The 20307-nt window shown below is 37.7% G+C and overlaps 1 protein-coding gene across 5 annotated transcripts in view; it reads right to left on the reverse strand.

Moving 5' to 3' along the window:
- CFAP54 (cilia and flagella associated protein 54) overlaps positions 1–20307 on the reverse strand; it is a 440387-nt gene that overhangs the window by 301229 nt on the left and 118851 nt on the right. For all 5 annotated transcript variants that reach the window (XM_033951153.1, XM_033951154.1, XM_033951152.1 and 2 more), the window contains exon 20: positions 13546–13667. In XM_033951153.1, the coding sequence (XP_033807044.1) occupies positions 13546–13667 (122 nt within the window). The remainder of the gene's footprint in view (positions 1–13545; positions 13668–20307) is intronic.

A 20307-nucleotide genomic window follows, 5' to 3' on the forward strand; every position in this document is an offset into this window, starting at 1 on the left:
TCCTATACAATTTTTTTATTAATCTAAACATCTAATAAAATTCTAAAATCCCTCCCTCCCTCTCCCACATTTACATGTACTTATAATAGAAAAATGGTATCTATTCATTACAATAATTTGCTAAATATTTTGAAAAAAGATGAGTTTTCAATTGAGTTCTGAAGTGCTTGTAAGAACAAGCACTGTGCAACAGTGGCTAAATTCCCTGTCATAGAAAGCAGCCTGAAATGCTAGTGTATGTTCCAAGGATTTCTTGGTCTTACAACCTTGAGCAGACAGAAAATTAAACAATGTATGTGATTATCTCCTATGTTTATGGAATACTATGAGAAATCTATCGGTCGTATAGTTTGGAGCAATACCATATGCAACTCTGTAACAAAAACAACCCAGCTTAAACAAAACACTCGCATCCACTGGAAGCCAATGCAACTCAAGGTAGAAAGGAGTCACATGATCATATTTCTTTAGTCAATAAATTAATTTGACTCCCGTATTTTGAATCAGTCTAAGCCTAGTCATCTCTTTCTTGGTACATGTCAAATAGACACTGTTACAATAGTCGAGAAGACTTAGAAGTAACAACTGAACTAAAAATTTAAAGGCTGGAAACTCAAAGTATGATTTTATGGTAGGCAGCTTCCACAATGTGTAATAACCCTTTTGCACCACAGCATCTACTTGCTTTTTCATGGAAACACTTTTTGGCAAAAAAAAGGGCCTCTTTTACAAAGCCGCGATAGCAATGCTGTCGCAGTAAATGTACCAAAGCCCATTCAACTCCTATGAGCTTTGGTCCATTTATTGCAGCAGCATCGCTACCACGGCTTTGTATAAGGGACCCTAAATGATGTGGCCCAGTGGTAGAGCTGCTGCTTCTGCACTCGGAGGTTGTGAGATCAAATCTCGGTGCTGCTCCTTGTGACCCTGGGCAAGTCTCTTAATCCGCCATTGCCCACCGCTTTGAATGTCAGCTTTGAAATGCCGAAGCCACAAAAAGGCAGTATACAAGTCCCCATTCCCATTCCCAAATGCACTGAAGCCCATAAGAATTGAATGGGCTTCAGTGCACTTACCCAAGCAGCAGTGCAACCATGGCTGTGTGAAAGAGGCCCTAACTTTGAAGTATAAGAGACGATGCACAATAGACCTGTTCTCTGAAGACAAGCAGGGTAATGCAGCCTCACTTGTTGAAGTCCCTGGACTGGCCTGGACCTAGGGGGGGTCGGGGTGGGGTGGGGGGGGGAGAGATCCGCCCCAGGTACACACCCCAAGGGGGTGCACAGGAGAGAAAGCTGAACGGGGACGACGGGGGACCCGCAAGGTTAAATATAACTCGAGCCGCGAGGCTCGTCTTCTGTTCCTACCTGCCCTGCCGCTCACATATAGCTGATTGGAAGACTTCCCCGATGTCAGCGCTGACGTTGGAGGGAGGGCTTAGGCAAAGCGCTGACGTCAGGGAAGACTTCCGGTCGGCTATGTATGTGTGGCAGGACAGGCAGGAATAGAAGACAAGCCTCACGGCTCGAGCTACATTTTGCTGAGAACGTTGCTAAGATGGGCTGGGAGGCAAACGCAGAACACAAAAGGGGGGAGGGAGTGCGTTTTGGACACAAGGCATGAACTTGGGAGAGAGGAAGGGAAGGAAATAGATGCTGAGGTGGGGGAGGGAATGTGTTTTTGGACACAGAAGGCATGGACTTGGGAGAGAGGAAGGGAGGGAAAGAGATGCTGAGGTGGTGGAGGAAATGCGTTTTTGGACACAGAAGGCATGGACTTGGGAAAGAGGAAGGGAGGGAAAGAGATGCTGAGGTGGGGGAGGGAATGCATTTTTGGACACAGAAGGCATGGACTTGGGAGAGAGGAAGAGAGAGAAAGAGATGGTTGTGTACACGGGGAATAGAAGAAAGGAGAATTTTTTGTCATAGGGAAGGAGTGAGGTACAGACAGTGGCATATCAAGGTGGGAGTAGGGTTGGGTGGGGGGGAGGTCCGCCCCGGGTTTACGCCCCAAGGGGGTGCACAGCTGGCCACCCTCAAGTGTTCTTCCTAGGCCGGCAAACTGCGTCTCTTTAGCCACTTGAGTGCCACCGCCGCCATCGGGAAAAGGCCGGCGCCGAATTCTCCCTGCTTTTCCCTGTGGGGCCGACCAACTCATGCCACCCGCGTCAATTCTGACGTCGGAGAGGACGTTCTGGGCCAGCCAATTGCTGCCTGGCTGGCACAGAACAACCTCTCCGATGTTAGAATTGACGTCAGGTGGCGAGAGTTGGTCGGCCCCGCGGTTAAGAGAAGCAGGGCGAACTCGGCGCCGGCCTGTTTCCGATGGCGGGAGTGGCAGCCTATTCCCCAGTGGCGGTGGCAGCATTTTCCCAATGGTGGTGGCATAGGGGAGGGCAGAAAAGAAAGGGGGGACAGGGAGTCAGAAAGAAAGAAAGGGGGCAGGGTGAAACTAAGAAAAATGGGGCGCGGAGAGAGAGAGAAAGACAGACATACAGAACGAAAGGGGGTAGGGAGAGAGAAAAAGAAAGAAGGGGGCAGGGTGAAACAAAGAAAGAAATGGGGCACGGAGAGAGAGAGAAAACCAGACATACAGAAAGAAATGGGGTATGGAGAGAGAGAAAAATAAAGAAAGGAGCAGGGTGAAACAAAGAAAAAGTTTGGGGAGGGAATGAGGTCAGGAGGAGAGGAAGCATACAGGAGGCTGAAAGAAGGGAAGAAAGATTGGATGCACAGTCAGAAGAATAAAGTGCAACCAGAGACTCATGAAATTACCAAACAAAGGTAGGAAAAATGATTTTATTTTCAATTTAGTGATCAAAATGTGTCCGTTTTGAGAATTTATATATGCTGTCTATATTTTGCACTATGGCCCCCTTTTACTAAACCGCAATAGCGTTTTTTAGCACAGGGAGCCTATGAGTGTCGAGAGCAGCGTGGGGCATTCAGCGCAGCTCCCTGTGCTAAAAACCGCTATCGCAGTTTAGTAAAAAGGAAGGGGGAATATTTGTCTATTTTGTATAGTTGTTACTGAGGTGACATTGCATAAAGTCATCTGCCTTGACCTCTTTGAAAACCCGCGGAATATAAATGATAATTAACATTTTCTCTGCGTACAGCATGCTTTGTGTTTTTAAAATTTTATTGTTGGTAGATCATTTTGACTTGACCACAAAGGTAAGGGGGAGGGAGGGAGGGGAGCTGCTGAAAGACATCTAGTAATTCTTGCAGGTTGACTGTGCAGGGAATTATTTCTGTAAAATCATGTTTTGTTATGTGACTGGCATTATTTAGACTTTAATTTCTATGAATGAATAGAATGAAAATGATATAAAATTACTTGCTTGTTTTTATGTGCGTGCGCTGAAGGAAAGTGGCGAGAGAGTGGGCTGAGGATGCTGAAGGGAAATGGGGAAGAGAGAGTGGGGAGAAGACGCTGATTTATAAATTGACAATTGTACAGAATATTGTTTCTTTTTATACTTTAATATAAACAATTCAAGGCTTGTGTGGATGGAATCAGGTGGTTTGCAGGGATGGGGACCGAGCTTATGGGGATTAGTCCAATAAAATGGTATTTTTTTTATTTCTCATTATTTGTTTTATTTTTATTTGTTAATTTGTAAAGTGGTGATTGTTATGTATCAGTTTTTTCAAATTTATATCTACTGTCTTTATATTTTGCACTGTATTAGAGGACATGTGTTACTGTTTTTGTGGTGTTGCATTGTATCCAGGGTCTGGTTTCTTGGCGGTGCAGTTTAACTTTTGTCTACATATTTCTATTTTTAGTTTGTGATTATTCCATATTGGGCGAGGGTGTATCTCTGTTCTGTGTGTATGAAAAGAACATAGTTTTCAGTTGGCATTGACTACAGGATCAATTGACTGTGCGGGATCTGGCTTGTTTAGTTTTACAATGTATGTGTTGGTGTTCTAGTGCTCACTGCAGTGTTTAAGATGCTGCCTTTTCCTAGGTACACTCTTGTTGTGCGATATGTGGATTGTTACTAAAAATCATATTTTTCATATAGATGGGGGGGGTCAAAAAATGATGGGCCCTGGGTGCCACATACCCTAGGTACACCACTGCCTGTACGGCCTGGTGGAACTCTCCCCTATTTGCAGTATGGGGTTTTTTTTTCTACTTGCCTCTGGAGCTCCATCCCCGTAGCCTGTAAGTTTTTTTGTAACTGACTAAAGCCGGTCACAGTTTTCCCCTTCTCCTTGCCTCCTGACAAAAACAAACAAACAAACACAGATTCCTGTGTCTCACAAATATTGCCAATACAAAGTTCTGCCTTTCAGCCTATCATCAGCCCCATGTGTGTTCACAAAGTGTTTGGCAGTGGAAGCAGCTGACCTCAGGGAAACACATCACGTGGTATGTTCCTTGTCTGGTCAACTGGCTCCTGGTAGCTCACTCCAAGGAGCAGCTGTTGCTTACCATTCAAGCCACAGTGCTCTCCCTCCAAGCACTGGGCTTTCTAATCAATTCCAACAAATCCAACCTGCAGCCTGTGTGTTACCTCATGGTATATAGGCGCACGGCTTGACACTGTCACTACAAGGGCTTATCTACCAGAAGAACGTCATCAGGCAATTATTCCTCTGGCGAATTGGATGCAACATTCTTCCGCTCTTCCGGCATGTGGAGTGTTGCACCTTCTTAGGTCACATGGCTGTATCCCTTCCTCTAGTGCCACATGCCAGACTACACATGCGTCCTCTGAAATGGCATCTCAAGCTAAATTGAAATCGGCATTTTCAATCTCTGGCCACTTTGATTCCTTTTTCAGACAAAGTCAAAGTTTCCTTATCTTAGTGTATTCACTCTCTGGCCCTTAAACAAGATGCCTTTCCAGCCTTCACCTCTTCTTCTCACCATTACCACAGATGCCTCCAACAAAGGGCTGGGAAGCGCATCTCAATCCCTTCAGACTCAGAGTCTTTGGTCAACAAGAGAACTCCATTTTCACATCAATCTGCTGGATTTCTCTGTTTCTTTTTAATTTTGCAGATGGGACATTCCAATCCACATCAGACAAGTTGAAATCTTCTAGTAACAGTACATAAGAACATAAGAACATAAGTAGTCGCCTCCGCCAGGGCAGACCAGAGGTCCATCCCGCCCAGCGGTCCGCTCACGCGGCGGCCCATCAGGCATATTTCCTGAGCAGCAGTCCCTGACTAATTTTATACCTACCTCTACATTTATCTCTAAACCTTCCACTGCTCTTATCTGTACCCCTCAATCCCTTTGTCCTCCAGGAACCTATCCAGGTCTTCCTTGAAACCCTGTACTGTGCTATTTCCTATCACGGCTTCCGGAAGGGTGTTCCATGTGTCCACCACCCTCTGTGTGAAAAAAAATTTCCTTGCGTTTGTTCTAAACCTGTCCCCCTTCAATTTCATTGAGTGGCCCCTTGTTTTTGTGGTTTCTTTCAAATTGAAAAATCTGTCCTTGTCAACCTTTTCGATGCCCCTCAGGATCTTGAAGGTCTCTATCATGTCTCCTCTGAGTCTCCGCTTCTCCAGGGAGAACAGCCCCAGCCTTTTCAGTCTGTCAGTGTATGTAAGGTTTTCCATACCCTTAATCAGTTTAGTTGCTCTTCTCTGGACTCCCTCAAGCATTGCCATGTCCTTTTTGAGGTACGGTGACCAGTACTGTACACAGTATTCCAGATGGGGGCGCACCATAGCCCGGTACAGTGGCAGGATGACTTCCTTCGTTCTGGTCGAGATACCCTTCTTAATGATACCTAACATTTGGTTTGCTTTCCTCGAGGCTGTGGCGCACTGTGCCGACGCCTTCAATGTCGTGTCTACCATCACTCCCAGGTCTCTTTCCAGCTTACTGACCCCTAGCATTGTTCCCCCCATTTTGTAAGTGAACATCGGGTTCCTTCTCCCTACATGCATGACCTTGCACTTCCCCACGTTGAAGCTCATTTGCCACTTTTTTGCCCATTCTTCCAGTGTCGTAAGGTCCCTTTGGAGATCCTCGCAATCTACCGTGGTTTCAACCCTGCTGAATAGTTTGGTATCATCAGCGAATTTGATGACCTCACATTTTGTTCCCGCCTCCAGGTCGTCGATGAATATGTTAAACAGGAGCGGTCCCAGCACCGACCCTTGAGGAACCCCGCTCGTGACCCCTTGCCAGTCCGAGTAGTGGCCCTTTACACCAACCCTCTGCTTCCTCTCCGACAGCCAGTTTTTAATCCATCGGTGGACCTCCCCTCGCACCCCATGATTCCATAGTTTCCTGAGCAATCGCTCATGTGGTACCTTATCGAAGGCTTTCTGAAAGTCTAGGTAAATTATGTCTATGGGTTCACCTTTGTCCACCTGGCTATTTACCCTCTCAAAGAAGTATAACAAATTTGTGAGGCACGACCTACCCTTGCAGAACCCATGCTGGCTCGACCTTAGCTGTCCATTTTTTTCGATATGATCACAGATGCCTCCCCTTTCATTCCCATTTTATGGATATCTTCATTGCATTTCAGTTATTCACATTTATAATCTGCCTTTATTGAAGGCAGAGTACAGATTAACAGGCATAATAAAATGCAATCATTACAACATCAAACCACAAGGAAGCATCAAAAAGAAAGGTCAATCAATAGTCCCAAAAGCTATGTGATCATGATCCAAAGTTTGCCTGTAACAGCAAATGCTGTGTTAATAATCTTTTAAAGTTTGTCAGATTATTCTGCCTCCTCAGAGTCATCAGTAGCTTATTCTATACTGTCAGACCAGAAATGGAATAAATACTCTTCCAAGTATATTCCAATCAAGTTAGTTGAAAGGAAAGAACTTCAAGCAGATTTTTGTTCAATTTCTCCATTTGTGCCAGAGGTCTGTAGATGACATAGTTAGTTAGGTGCCATCGATTCGTGTTCAAGCCCCAATGACTTGATGAATTACAGATCTATAAAAAAATCAGTTTTGTACTAGTCCAGTAAGGTCCTCTAGCGTCATCCCTATGGTTATTTTCAATGTGTCCAGCCATCTGGTTGCAGGTTGCACTCTTCACCTGGTTCCTTTGATCTTCCCAAACATGATATCCTTCTCTTCTGACAGTGTGACCAAAATAAGATAGTCGTAACTTCATCATTTGGTCTTCATATGACATAGCCAGTTTGATCTCTTCCAGAATCAATTTTTTAGTTCTTCAGGTGATCCATGGTACGCATAAAATTTTTCTCCAGCACCAAAGCTCAAATGAGTCAATCTTTTTTCTGCTTTGTTTCCGTAGTGCCCAGCATTCGCATTCTTAATTGACCACTGAAAAAATGAGTGCATGGACAAGTCTGATCTTTGTTTGGAGAGTTATTTCCTTGCCTTTGAATACTTTGTCGAGAGCCTTCATTACTACTACTACTATTAATTATTTCTATAGCGCTACCAGACATACGCAGCACTGTACAGCGTCATAAAGAAGGAAAACAGCCATTGCTTGAAAGAGCTTACAATCTAAACAGCCAAGACAGACAAACAGGATGTCAAAGGGGAATTGTTAATCAGCTGGCTGGGATGGTGGACAGAGGAGTAGGGTTAAGGATTGAAGGCTATATCAAAAAGGTGGGTTTTCTTTTTTTTTTAATCTTTGTTCATTTTCAATCTTACATCAAGTGTACATACATTATGGCAATAAAATTAAACATATCACTTGACAATCTTTCTATTTTATCTTATAAAACATAAAATTACCACCCTCCCCTCATTCCCTCTATTATTTTCCCAATATGAATACTAATATATAAACCTCCACTTTCCTAACATTAGACGGTGTATATTTCATTAGAAAATGGTATCTACTCATTACAATAAGAAGTTAATGGCTCCCAAATTTTAATAAAATTATTATAATTCCCTTATTGTATAGCTATTTTTCTTTCCATTTTATAGATGTGACATAATGAGTTCCACCAGAAATTATAATTGAGTCTACTGTAATTTTTCCAATTACTTGTGATATGCTGAATGGCGAGTCCTGTCATTATCAATAAAAGTTTATTATTATATGATGATATTTGGCTCTTTTTCCTCATAGACATACCAAATATTACTGTATCATAAGATAATGCCACATGCTTTTCCAATAAACAATTTACTTGATCCCAAATTGAGTTCCAAAAGGCTAAGATAAAGGGACAATAAAACAAAAGATGATCTAAAGTCCCTACTTCAAGATTACAATGCCAACATCTATTAGACTTTGAACTATTTAACTTTTGTAGTCTAACTGGGGTCCAAAATGCTCTATGTAGAAGAAAAAACCAAGTTTGTCTCATAGATGCAGATATTGTACATCTCATCCTCCAAGACCAAATTTGTGGCCATTGAGATGCTGAAATAAGCTTTTATTTATTTTGACTGGAGTTGCCATTCAACAGATTACATTCAATTGGAAAGATCATAGCAGATTAAATTACAGCTTCTGGTGGAATTCCGTTAGTCATATCTATAAAATGGAAAGAACATTAGCAACACAGAGAGGATATTTTGGTAAATTTCAGGAGGTGTGGGGACTATTAACAGATTTCTGTAATGAGTAATGAACATTTTCCCAAAGATAAAATAATTGTAATGATGGGATGGGTGTGGGTGGGTAATATTTTAGAAAATCGTATAATGTATAAATAATATATGAATATGTTTGGAGTATTAAGGTTGGCATTATGTAAGGGGAAGGTTGGGAGGGGAGGGATCTCAGATCTGGTATTAAGGGATGTAATTAGGAATAATTTTAGTATACTGAATTTTATATAATTTAGGTATTAAAAGGGTTGGGAGGGGTTTTTTATTCATTATATTTATGTGGTACATGAAAGTTAATCAAGTGCTGTTGTATAAGTTCAACTGTGTTTCTATGTTACACTTGTTGTAATATGTAAAAATGAATAAAGAATTATAAAAAAAAAAGAGATGCTGAAATCTGACGCTTAATCTCAATGCTCCAAATATCCCTAAGACCATTTTTGGGCTTCTTTTTAACAGATTCACTTATAATTTTATACTACTGTGCGGCCTGGTGTCCCAGAAAGTCTGCCTGAAAGCATAAAAATTCCAGACTATATTGCGTATTAAGATTTTTCCATTCAGGGAACTCTACCTGAATAGCCTGCTTCAGTTACAACCACCTAAAACTTTGTGATTTATTAAAACCATATTTATGTTGCAACTGTGAAAAATCAAGCAGTTTACCATTTAAAATAACATCATTTAAAGTTCAAATTCCTGCAATTATCCAATCCTTCCAGACGATCTTAAATCCGCCAATTTGAATCTTGGGGTTTAGCCATATGGTTTGATTTGTTGATTTACTAATAGGAATAGTTGTTAAATTGCTGACAAATCTTAAGGTTTTCCATGTGTCCATTAAAATTCTATTATCTTTATATAGTCTAGGCATCTTGATACTAAGAACATGACAAAGATGTAGAGGAAACTTGAGCCGCCATTCCAAATATAACCAATCTGGGGTGTTTACGATGAGCTCATGGAGGACCCAATACATACCTTGGCATAAAATATAGGCTTGATGGTACCTATATAAGTTTGGAAAATTTACCCCACCCTCCTTAATTGGGTTTTATAAGGATACTAGAGCGATTCTAAGAGTTTTACCTAGCCAAATAAATTTTGTCAGAATAGAATTTAATTTTTTATAAAAAGACTCCTGAAAAAAAACTGGAATCATACCCATTTGATAACAAACTATAGGCAATATCATCTTTTTAACAGTTTGAATTCTCCCCCACCAAGACAAATGCAAAGGATTCCATTGCTCACACATTTCTGTTACCATTTTTAATAAAAAAAATTTCATTTTCTTTCACAGTGTCATCTAGTGTGTTTTTAATCCAAATACCTTAATATTTTAAACCATCTTCCTTCCATACAAATGAGAATGTATCAAACAAACTCTTTGTACAATGTACATTAAGTGGAAGAATTTCAGATTTACTCCAATTTATTTTATATCCTAAAAATTTACCAAATTTTTCTATCAATTCTAACAAACATGGAATGGTTATTCTTGGATTTCTCAAATGAAGTAATATATCATCTGCATATGCAGAGACCTTAAATTCCAATTCTTTACGAGGAATACCCTGCATCCCCTTTGCTTGTTGAATAGCTAATAATAAGGGTTCTAAAACAATATCAAAGAGCAAAGGAATTAATGGACATCCTTGCCTAACTCCCCTATGCAGATTAAAACGTTCTGATAAATTATTATTAATATATAATCTTGCCATAGGGGAGCTATACAAAGTTTGAATCATTTGTATAAATCCCGAACCTATACCAAACCAATCCATTGCTTGATACATGAATGTCCATTCCACTCTATCAAAAGCTTTCTCTGCATCTAAAGATACAGAAAAAGCCGGATCATTCATGCCTTTTGTTAAATATAATGTGTGAAAAGCCAGTCTGGTATTACTAGAAGAATGTCTGTTCGCAACAAATCCAGTTTGATGCATATCAATGATATAAGGGAGAGCTTTAGCCAACCGTATTGCCAATGCTTTAGCTAATAGTTTTCCATCCACATTAATTAAAGAAATAGGCCTGTAATCTGAAACCAAAGTGGGATCTTTATTTGGCTTTGGCAAAACAATAGTCAAGGATTCTACCATAGTACCGGTAATGCAACCTTTACTTAGTTGAGACTGATATAAATTTAATAATTGGGGTAATAGAGAAGTTTGAAATGATTCATAATATTCCACTGTAAAACCATCCCCACCTGGAGCGGATCCAACTTGTGACAAATCTAGCTCTCTTCCTAGCTTTGACACAGAATTAGGGAAGAAGAGCAGGAAACCCCGTTGCAGGAGAGCAGATCAGGTTGGCCCTGCTGATGTTATAAGCGCTGACTTCACTGGGACTAACCCAGGAGCTAAGAAACTACAGCTCCCAGAAGGCCAGGCTCTACACAGGAAGCTGTCACTGAGACAGACACAGCTGCAGAGAGATTTCTCTCCTTTCCCCCTCTTCAGAGCAGGGAGGGGCGAATTAGAGGGGGTTAAAACAGAGCAGCTGAGAGAGAGTCAGGAGGAGGAGCCAAGAAGGCTTCAGGGTGAGCTCGGTGAAGAACACCCTCCTCCTCAACTGAATGCTAATGAGCTGAACCAAGACTGGGACATGGTGGACGTCTCAGGAGTGCTTGAGGCTGGAACAGAGAGACAGTTGCCCAGCTGTGAACCAATGGATATTGGTGTATCTCCTATGCCTAGGGAACGCTTAGAGGCAATGGACACAGCCTGAACAAAGGTGGGAAATGAATGACTTCTTGGGTTTTTTTCTCACCAGTTTTTTTTGTTGTAAGTTCTGCTTAATGGTTTGAATGAAAGTGTTTGCATGCCAAACGCTGGGGGAAAATAGAAAAGCTATCTTCAAAAGCACTGATAATTGAACTGTGAAATTCCACTGCAGCACGGAACATTTGTTTGTTCCCTCTCAGCTCAGCTGGGGAGTAATTAAGGGAGATAACGTTTCTCTGAAACGGCCAACACAGGGGAGCTTCTTTAAGGAGAGTTCCTTTTCTGCAGTCACTCCGTGGCAGGGCTGCAAAGTTAACTGTGTTCTTTTGACCTGTTTGGTTTTTTATTCTTTCTGCTTTTGTATAAGCTTTATTTGACCTGGAGAAAGAATTGTGGCTAGAGCCATCCTTGTCACATAATTGGCTGGTGAAGAGGACTATGTTACAAAAGATTTAGAGTCCAGCCTGAAAAGTTTATTTTGCATCTCTTATTTTTTTTTGGACTTTAGAGTCAAACTGGTATGCACAAAGCCAGAGTGGTTAACTTAACCCAAAGTTTATATTTCTTTCAAACCTATGTGAGAATTGTTGCAGGACGCTAAGAACAATTGTACAGAACAATCCAGAATCACAGGAATAAACTCAATTTGATTATTCTGCTATCCTGGATTTTGGAGGTGTGTGAATTTCTTTTCCCTTGCCTGTTTTCTTTTGGTAATGTCAGGGAACCTGATATTGTATCTTAGGCAGACGCCTAAGAAAGCCTGAAGGGTACCCTGGTTAAAAGGGTACACGTGTGAACAGAGACAATCACCGTGTTCCAGCTCGCTGCCGTGAACAGGAGCTGGGTAGGTGTGACAAACTCTAAGAGACTTCAATGCTGTTTCTAATTATTTTAATGATATAGGCTCTTCTAAACTTTTTTTAATGTGTTCAGGAATTTTCGGACCATCAATAAGTTTTAAAAATTCCAAACCATCTTGTTTTTTATCAGCATAAGACTCGGAAGAATACAAATCTTTATAAAAATTTAAAAATTGACTTAAAATATTTCCGATTTGAGTATGTGTATTTCCTTTTTCATCCTTTATTGCTATAATTTTTGTTCTTCTTTTCTTTGCTTTAAGATAGTTTGCCAGTAATCCTCCCGCCTTATTTGAATTTCCATAATACAAGGTTTGCTGGGAAAATAAATCTTTCCTTATTAATTTTGAAGATAACTCATTATATTTACCCTTTGATTTTAAAAGAGCCTGCAGTGTCTTGTTCCCATTTACCAACTAATTTAGATTCCAAATGTTTAATTTATTTTTCCAAATTAGAAGTTGTTTTTTTAATATATGCAGAATATGAAATAATATTACCTCTTATAGTAGCTTTAAACAATTTTGCAATCTGCTCACATAAACCTTGTGCTAAAAATAATGTATAGTTTTATCCAGAGGTAGCCTGTCTGGGAGTAGAGAATGGGCATTTCTTCTCTTATTAGCAAATCTGCATTTCTGTGCGGTAAAGCCTGGATTCTATAAACAGTGCCTAGTGGTGCCTACATTGCAGTTGCCAGTCAAATGCTAGGCATCCTTTATAGAATTCCTCCTAGTGGCGCCTAGGCATGCTTAAGCATCACTAGGTATCAGTTGCATACGGATTCCAAAGTTAGGCATTGCTAGACGTCCTTGATTAGTATAGCGTATCTAGATTTTCAGAAAGCTTTTGATAAAGTTCCTCACGAGAGGCTCCTGAGAAAATTAAAGAGTCATGGGATAGGTAGTAAAATTTAGTTGTGGATTAGGAATTGATTATCGGATAGAAAGAGAGGGTAGGGTTAAAGAGAGGGTTAAATGGTCATTTTTCTCAATGGAGGAGGGTAAACAGTAGAGTGCCGCAGGGCTCTGTACTGGGACTGGTGCTATTTAACTTATTTATAAATGATCTGGAAATTGGAACAACAAGTGAGGTGATTACATTTGCAGATGACACTAATCTGTTCAAAGTTGTTAAAACGCATGCGGATTGTGAAAAATTGCAGGCGGACCTTAGGAAATTGGAAGACTGGACATCCAAGTGGCAGATGAAATTTAATGTGGACATATGCAAAGTGATGCACATTGGCAAGAATAACCACAGTGGATTTGTGGATGAGTGTAGCACAATATATATTTATGTAGATAAAAACTAGAACAAATTTAAAATTTAAAATAGATATCTGAGGAAATCAATTCTGAAATTATAAAGACAAACCAAAATAAAAATTCAAGTCACCGTAAGAAGTTGATGTGGAGAAGGTTTGATCATATTACGATTAAATATCAAGGCAGCCTTCTGCAGCAAGAAGATGGCTCTAGATAGCTCATTCTTGTTGATTTTATCCATTAGTTCTGGTTCTGTAAATCAAAACATTAGTAAGTAATGTAATATTATGCACACATTAATTTTTTTTTTTATTAATTCTTTATTCATTTTCATATTTTACATGAAGTATACAAAATATTGAATTACAACTAATGAATACACAATATCACTTTTATATCTATTACATAATATTCTAAACATATTTTTATCCCCTCCCCCACCCCCCACCCTTCAAGTACTTTCCAATCACCTTATACATATTGTATACCATATTATAACATGTTATGTAAAATTATTTTCACTACCCCCCCTCCATATGTGCCATAAAGAAGACAACAAAAAGAAGAAAAGAAGAAGAGAAATCCTACTATTCATTCACTACAATATTTTGTCAATGGCCCCCATATTTTTATAAATTTAGGATATGTCCCTCTTTGTATTGCTATTGCTATTTCCATTTTGAATATATGACAAATTGTATTCCACCAAAATGTATAATTAAGGTTACTATGATTCTTCCAGTTATTGGTTATATGCTGAATGGCAACCCGTCATGACTAATAAAAGCTTGTTATTTTCTGGTGAAATTTGACTTTTTTTTCTCATCATCATTCCAAATAACACTGTATCATATGATATTGCTACATGATTTTCCATCAATTTATTAATTTGTGGCCAAATTGCATTCCAAAAACTTTTAATGTAAGGACAATGATACAGTAAATGATCCAATGTCCCAGGTTCCAGATTACAGTGCCAGCATTTATTGGACTTAGAACTATCTAATTTTTGCAAACGTGTAGGGGTCCAAAAAGCTCTATGTAATAAAAAGAACCAAGTTTGTCTCATAGATGCTGACACTGTACATCTCATTCTCCAAGACCAAATTAGTGGCCATTGAGATGCAGTAATTTGATGCTTAATCTCAATGCTCCAAATGTCTCTTAGACCATTTTTTGGTTTTTTATTCAAATATCCAGATATTAATTTATACCACAATGCGGCTTGATGCCCTAGGAAGTCTGCTTGGAAACATAAGAACTCTAAACTATATTGATTATTCAATGTTTTCCATTCAGGGAACCCAACCTGAATGTCCTGCTTCAATTGCAACCATTTAAAACTTTGTGTTTTACTAAGACCAAATCTATGTTGCAATTGTGAAAATTCCAGCAGTTTACCTTCTGAAATAACATCATTTAGAGACCGAATGCCTGCAATAATCCAGTTCTTCCAAAGGATTTGAGCTCCGCCAATTTTGATCTTGGAGTTTATCCATAAAGACTGATTAGTTGACTTGTTTATTGGGATAGGTGTTAATTTACTAATAAACCTCAACGTTTTCCAAGTATCCATTAATATCTTATTTTCTCTGTATCTTCTAGGCATGTTGATACTTGGAAGATTAACTAAATTTAGGGGAAACATAAGGCGCCATTCCAAATACAACCAATCCGGTGCATTATCTATAAGTTCTGGGAGGATCCAATACATACCCTGACGTAAAATATAGGCTTGATGGTACCTATAAAAATTTGGAAAATTTACCCCTCCCTCCTTAATTGATTTTTGCAAAGTTACTAAAGCTATTCTAGGTATTTTACCAAGCCAAAGAAATTTTGTTAAAATGCTATTAAGCTTTTTATAAAAGGACCCCTGAAAATAAATAGGTATCATACTCATTTGGTAACAAACTACAGGCAACATCATCATTTTAATAGTTTGAACTCTCCCCCACCAAGAAATATGTAAAGGGTTCCATTGCTCACACAACTCCGTAACTCTTTTTAATACAAATTTTTCATTTTCTTTTACGGTATCTATAATTGTATTTTTAACTTGAATGCCAAGATATTTAAATCCTTCTTCCTTCCATGTGAACGGAAAATCGTCAAATAGTCCTTTTACACAATGAACATTTAAAGGTATAATTTCCGACTTACTCCAGTTAATTTTATAACCTGAAAATTTACCAAACATATCAATTAATTCTAATAGACAATATAAGGTAGACTCTGGATTTCTCAAATAAAGTAAAATATCATCCGCATATGCCGAAATTTTATATTCCATATCAGAATATGGAATACCCTGTATCCCTCTTGCTTGCTGTATTGCTAACAATAAGGGTTCTAATACAACATCAAATAACAAAGGAGATAAAGGACAACCTTGTCTAACTCCCCTTTGCAATTTAAAACCTTCAGATAACCTATTATTAATATTTAATCTTGCAATCGGGAAGCTATACAATGTTTTTACCATTTGTATAAATCCAGAAACTATACCAAACCATTCTAAAGCTTGATACATAAAATTCCATTCTACCCTATCAAATGCTTTTTCTGCATCCAATGAAACTAAAAGCCGGTTCATCCATTTTTTTTTATAAATTTAACATATGAAACAATAATCTAGAGTTATTAGAGGAATGCCTTTTAGCAACAAAACCAGTCTGATGCGTGTCTATAATATGTGGGAGAGCTTTGGCTAATCTCAAAGCCAAAATTTTCGCCAAAAGTTTATTATCCACATTTATTAAAGATATAGGCCTGTAGTTTGAAACCAAAGTAGGATCTTTATTTGGCTTAGGCAAAACAATTACTACTGATTCAGCCATAGTACCTTTAATATCACCTTTTATAAGTTGTGTCTGATATAAATTTAGTAAATATGGGGAAAGGACATTTTGAAATGTTTTATAAAATTCTACTGTATAACCATCACCACCTGGAGCGGATCCAACTCTAAGAGATCTCAATGCTGTTTTTAATTCTTTTAATGATATAGGTTCATCTAAACTCCGTTTTATAGGATCAGGAACCTTAGGTCCATTAATTAAATCTAAAAAATTTTTACCATCTTTTTGCCTCTCCAAATAAGGCTCGGAAGAATACAGGTCCTTATAAAATTTTAGAAATTGTTTTAAAATTATATCCGTTTGATTTGTTATTATACCATTATCATCTTTTATCCCATTAATATTAGTTCTTCTTTTTTTTCTTTAAGATAATTCGCTAATAATCTTCCCGCCTTATTAGAATTTCCATAATACATTGTCTGCTTGGAAAACAAATTTCTTCTTATCATTTTTGAAGCTAATTCATTATATTTACCTTTTGCTTTCAAAAGAGCTTGCAATACCTCATGTTCCCATTTACTTACCAATTTAGTTTCTAATATTTTAATTTCTTTTTCTAACTCTATATACTGCATTTTAATCTGTTTCCTAACAAAAGCCGAATAAGATATAATATGACCTCTCATAGTCACTTTAAATGCGTCCCATACATTTTCAATAGATGTATCCTCCACTAAATTTATTTGGAAGAAATCACTAATTTGTGTTTTAAAATTTTCCAAAAATTTGTCATCCACAAGCAATGCATTATCAAATCTCCAAAGAGGTCTTCTTTTCTCTAATTGATCTAATTGTAATTCTATCCATACTCCCACATGATCCGAAATAATAATAGGATCTATGGAAGCCTTAATCACTTGTTGCACCTTATGTGATGAAATAAAAATATAATCTATTCTTGAAAATGATTTATGAACCTGTGAACAAAATGAAAATTCCTGATCATTAAAATGAAGAATACGCCATATATCCTTCAAATCACATGATTGAGCCAAATTATCTAAACCTAAAGATTTTATACTTTTACCTGGTTTTTTATCCAATAATGGATCCATTACAGCATTAAAATCTCCAGCCACCACTAAATTAGAAGCAGCCAGTGGTAACAACATACTCTGCAACTTTTTAAAAAATTCTGATTGATTCGAATTAGGGGCATATATATTGAACAACGTCAGGGTATTATTTCCCATACTCATATCAATATGTAACCATCTTCCATGTGGATCTGAATTTACTACCTTAAAATTGGCCATACACTTTTTATTTATAAGAACTGCTACCCCTGCTTTTTTACCTCCACTAGATCCACTCAAAAATTAAAACTATCCTACCCCTCCTTAAAAGGCATCTCCCTTGTTGGTAAACTTGGCTCTTCCCTCCCTTTCAGAATCACTCAGCTCTGGAACAGTCTCCCTTCCCCTCTCCGCAATTTGAGCCCCCTTCTACCATTCCGTAAGCATCTGAAGACCTGGCTCTTCTCCAGAACGTAACTCCGTCCCGCTCCTGGCACTCTCACACCAACCTCTCTTCTCTCATACTTATATAATTCCACTGGAGTTCCGTTCCTTCCCTAACCATGTAAACCGTGTCGAGCTCCATCTGCGGAGATGATGCGGTATATAAACCCAAGATTTAGATTAGATTAGATTAGATTACCTGCTGCTGGAGCAAAAAAACATTCCTTCACCCACCCACCCATTAGTTTCTGTGATTCCTTTATATTCAGATGAGTCTCCTGCAAACAATAAACATCCACATTTTGCTTTTTTAAAAATGCTAATACCTTTTTCCTTTTGATTACATGATTACATGATTACATTAATAGAAAATATCTTAAAAGACATAATATATTTTAAACTTCTCATCATAATCTTCTTCCTTCCTTCTTTCATATTTAAGATCTAAAGAACTTCTCTCAATGACACACATTTTTACCCCTAAAATACCCAATCCTTTATTAATCTTTTCCTTAATCATTCTAGTAATACCTTTAAAGCCCATCTTCCCCCCCTCCCCCCAATATAATGACTGCTTAAGGACACACATTGGAACAGCAACCCCAACTTCCCCCTCCCCCCAGGCAACCAATATTTATTAATAACCCCTTTATCATTTCTTCAGACAAACTCACTAACCCTCCACAATGTATCTTAGTATATCTCTCTTCTAATCATAAAATCTTTTTTTTTTTTTTACCATTTTAAAATAATTACTTTCTCTATCTGTTATTTAACCTTTGGTCACATAACCATATTTAACTCCTAACATTCCATTAATGCATCTTTATCTTCTCACCAATCTTTAAATTCATTTCCCCAATATTTTACTTCATACAACAAAATTCTATCATAAACATATATTTAATAAAGTAGTATCATTTTTCCTATATCTCATACACTCTAATCCCACAACCCCTATCATCCTTTTAATACCTAAAAACAAATATCCATATCTTCATATACTTCTTTAAAAATTGTTTACAATTTTATAATTTTTATCTTCTATTTATATATAAACATTTTTATTTCATTCTGAAAAATAAATTTTTAATTTTATAATTAATTTTTTTTATACATTTCCTCTTTTCCAATTAAAATCCAATCCTTTTAAAACTATAAAATTACAAAATCAAACTTTACATTTGATCTTTTAGTCATCTCCTTCAATTACCAATAAATTCATATTATGTATCTTTCTTGTATATTATTCATTTTCCTTTCCTTTACTTGCATCTAAATGTCATATAACGTTTCTGTCTATAATTAGTCCATTCTACATTCTTCTTTTTGTTGTCCTTTCATTCATTACTTTTCATTTACTGACTTATTAAATTAACTGAACTTTCATATTTATTTCTTAGCTATATCCATCCTCTCTTAAGTCTCTTGACTGCCAATTGTCATTTTATTTAATATCCTTTTAGTCTATCCATTCTGCTTTCTTCTTCTTCCCATCTATTTATTATCTTGTCCATTCTTCACTTTTCTCCTTTTGTTAATTATTCAAGTTCTTTATTCCTTTCTGATCACTCTTTACTCCAGCCAGCCATCCCTCAATCTCCTAAAGTTCAGTCTCACGACTTTCCAGTCCATCCTTCTTGCTTTTCCTTCTTTATATTCTTTTATTGTCTTTTTCCCTTGTCCATTTTATTTCCTGTTCTTTATTTCATATTCTTCTTTCTTCAACACTCCAAAGTCTCATAGTTCTTTACATTAAACTTTTTGTTCAATATCCACCAAACCAGTCTTAAGATTTTTCTTTTCATTTCAACACCCATTGTGCTAAAATGACATAGGTTCTGATTTTGAAAGAAAGGTCTTTAGCTTTTCCGGGTCTACAAAATACAAAGATTTATCCCCACAAGATACCCTCATTTTTGCTGGGTAATATAACCCATATTTATATCCTTTTTCCTTTAATTGAGGTCTCAGATCAAGGAATTTCTTCTTAATGTTTGCTGTATTTTTAGCAAAATCAGGCAAAAACCATATTTTGGACCCTTTATAATTTAAATTTTTATCTTTCTTGGCAGCATTTAAAATTTCTATTGCTTGCTGGTATCTTAACATCTTGAATATTAATGGTCTTGGTCTCCCTTGATTTTCCATATTTTTTATTGGAATCCTGTGCGCCCTTTCTATTTCCAAAGGCTGTTTGAAATCCAACTGCAGTATTTTAGGAATTAGATTTTCTAAAAACTGTATGGCATTTTTCCCTTCCAAATTTTCCTGTATTCCAAAAAGTTTTATATTCTTTCTTCTTCCTCGGTTTTCATAATCTTCCAGCTGATTTTTCAATTGAATAAGTTCCAAACTATCATTTTTACATCTTTTTCCTTCACATTCTAAACCCTCCATTTTAGCTTCTAACTCTGTTGTTCTTTTGTTAGTTATTTCCATTTGTCTGTGGATATTCAGTATTTCTTCCTTCATTTCTGCCATATTACTCAAATTTTCTTTCAGCATTTGTTTAATTTGCCTCAGTTCCTCCATAACTTCAGCTTTGCTTAACTCCTCCGACTCTTCAGC

Source organism: Geotrypetes seraphini, chromosome 7 (genome assembly GCF_902459505.1).
Source record: "Geotrypetes seraphini chromosome 7, aGeoSer1.1, whole genome shotgun sequence".
NCBI lineage: Eukaryota > Metazoa > Chordata > Amphibia > Gymnophiona > Dermophiidae > Geotrypetes > Geotrypetes seraphini.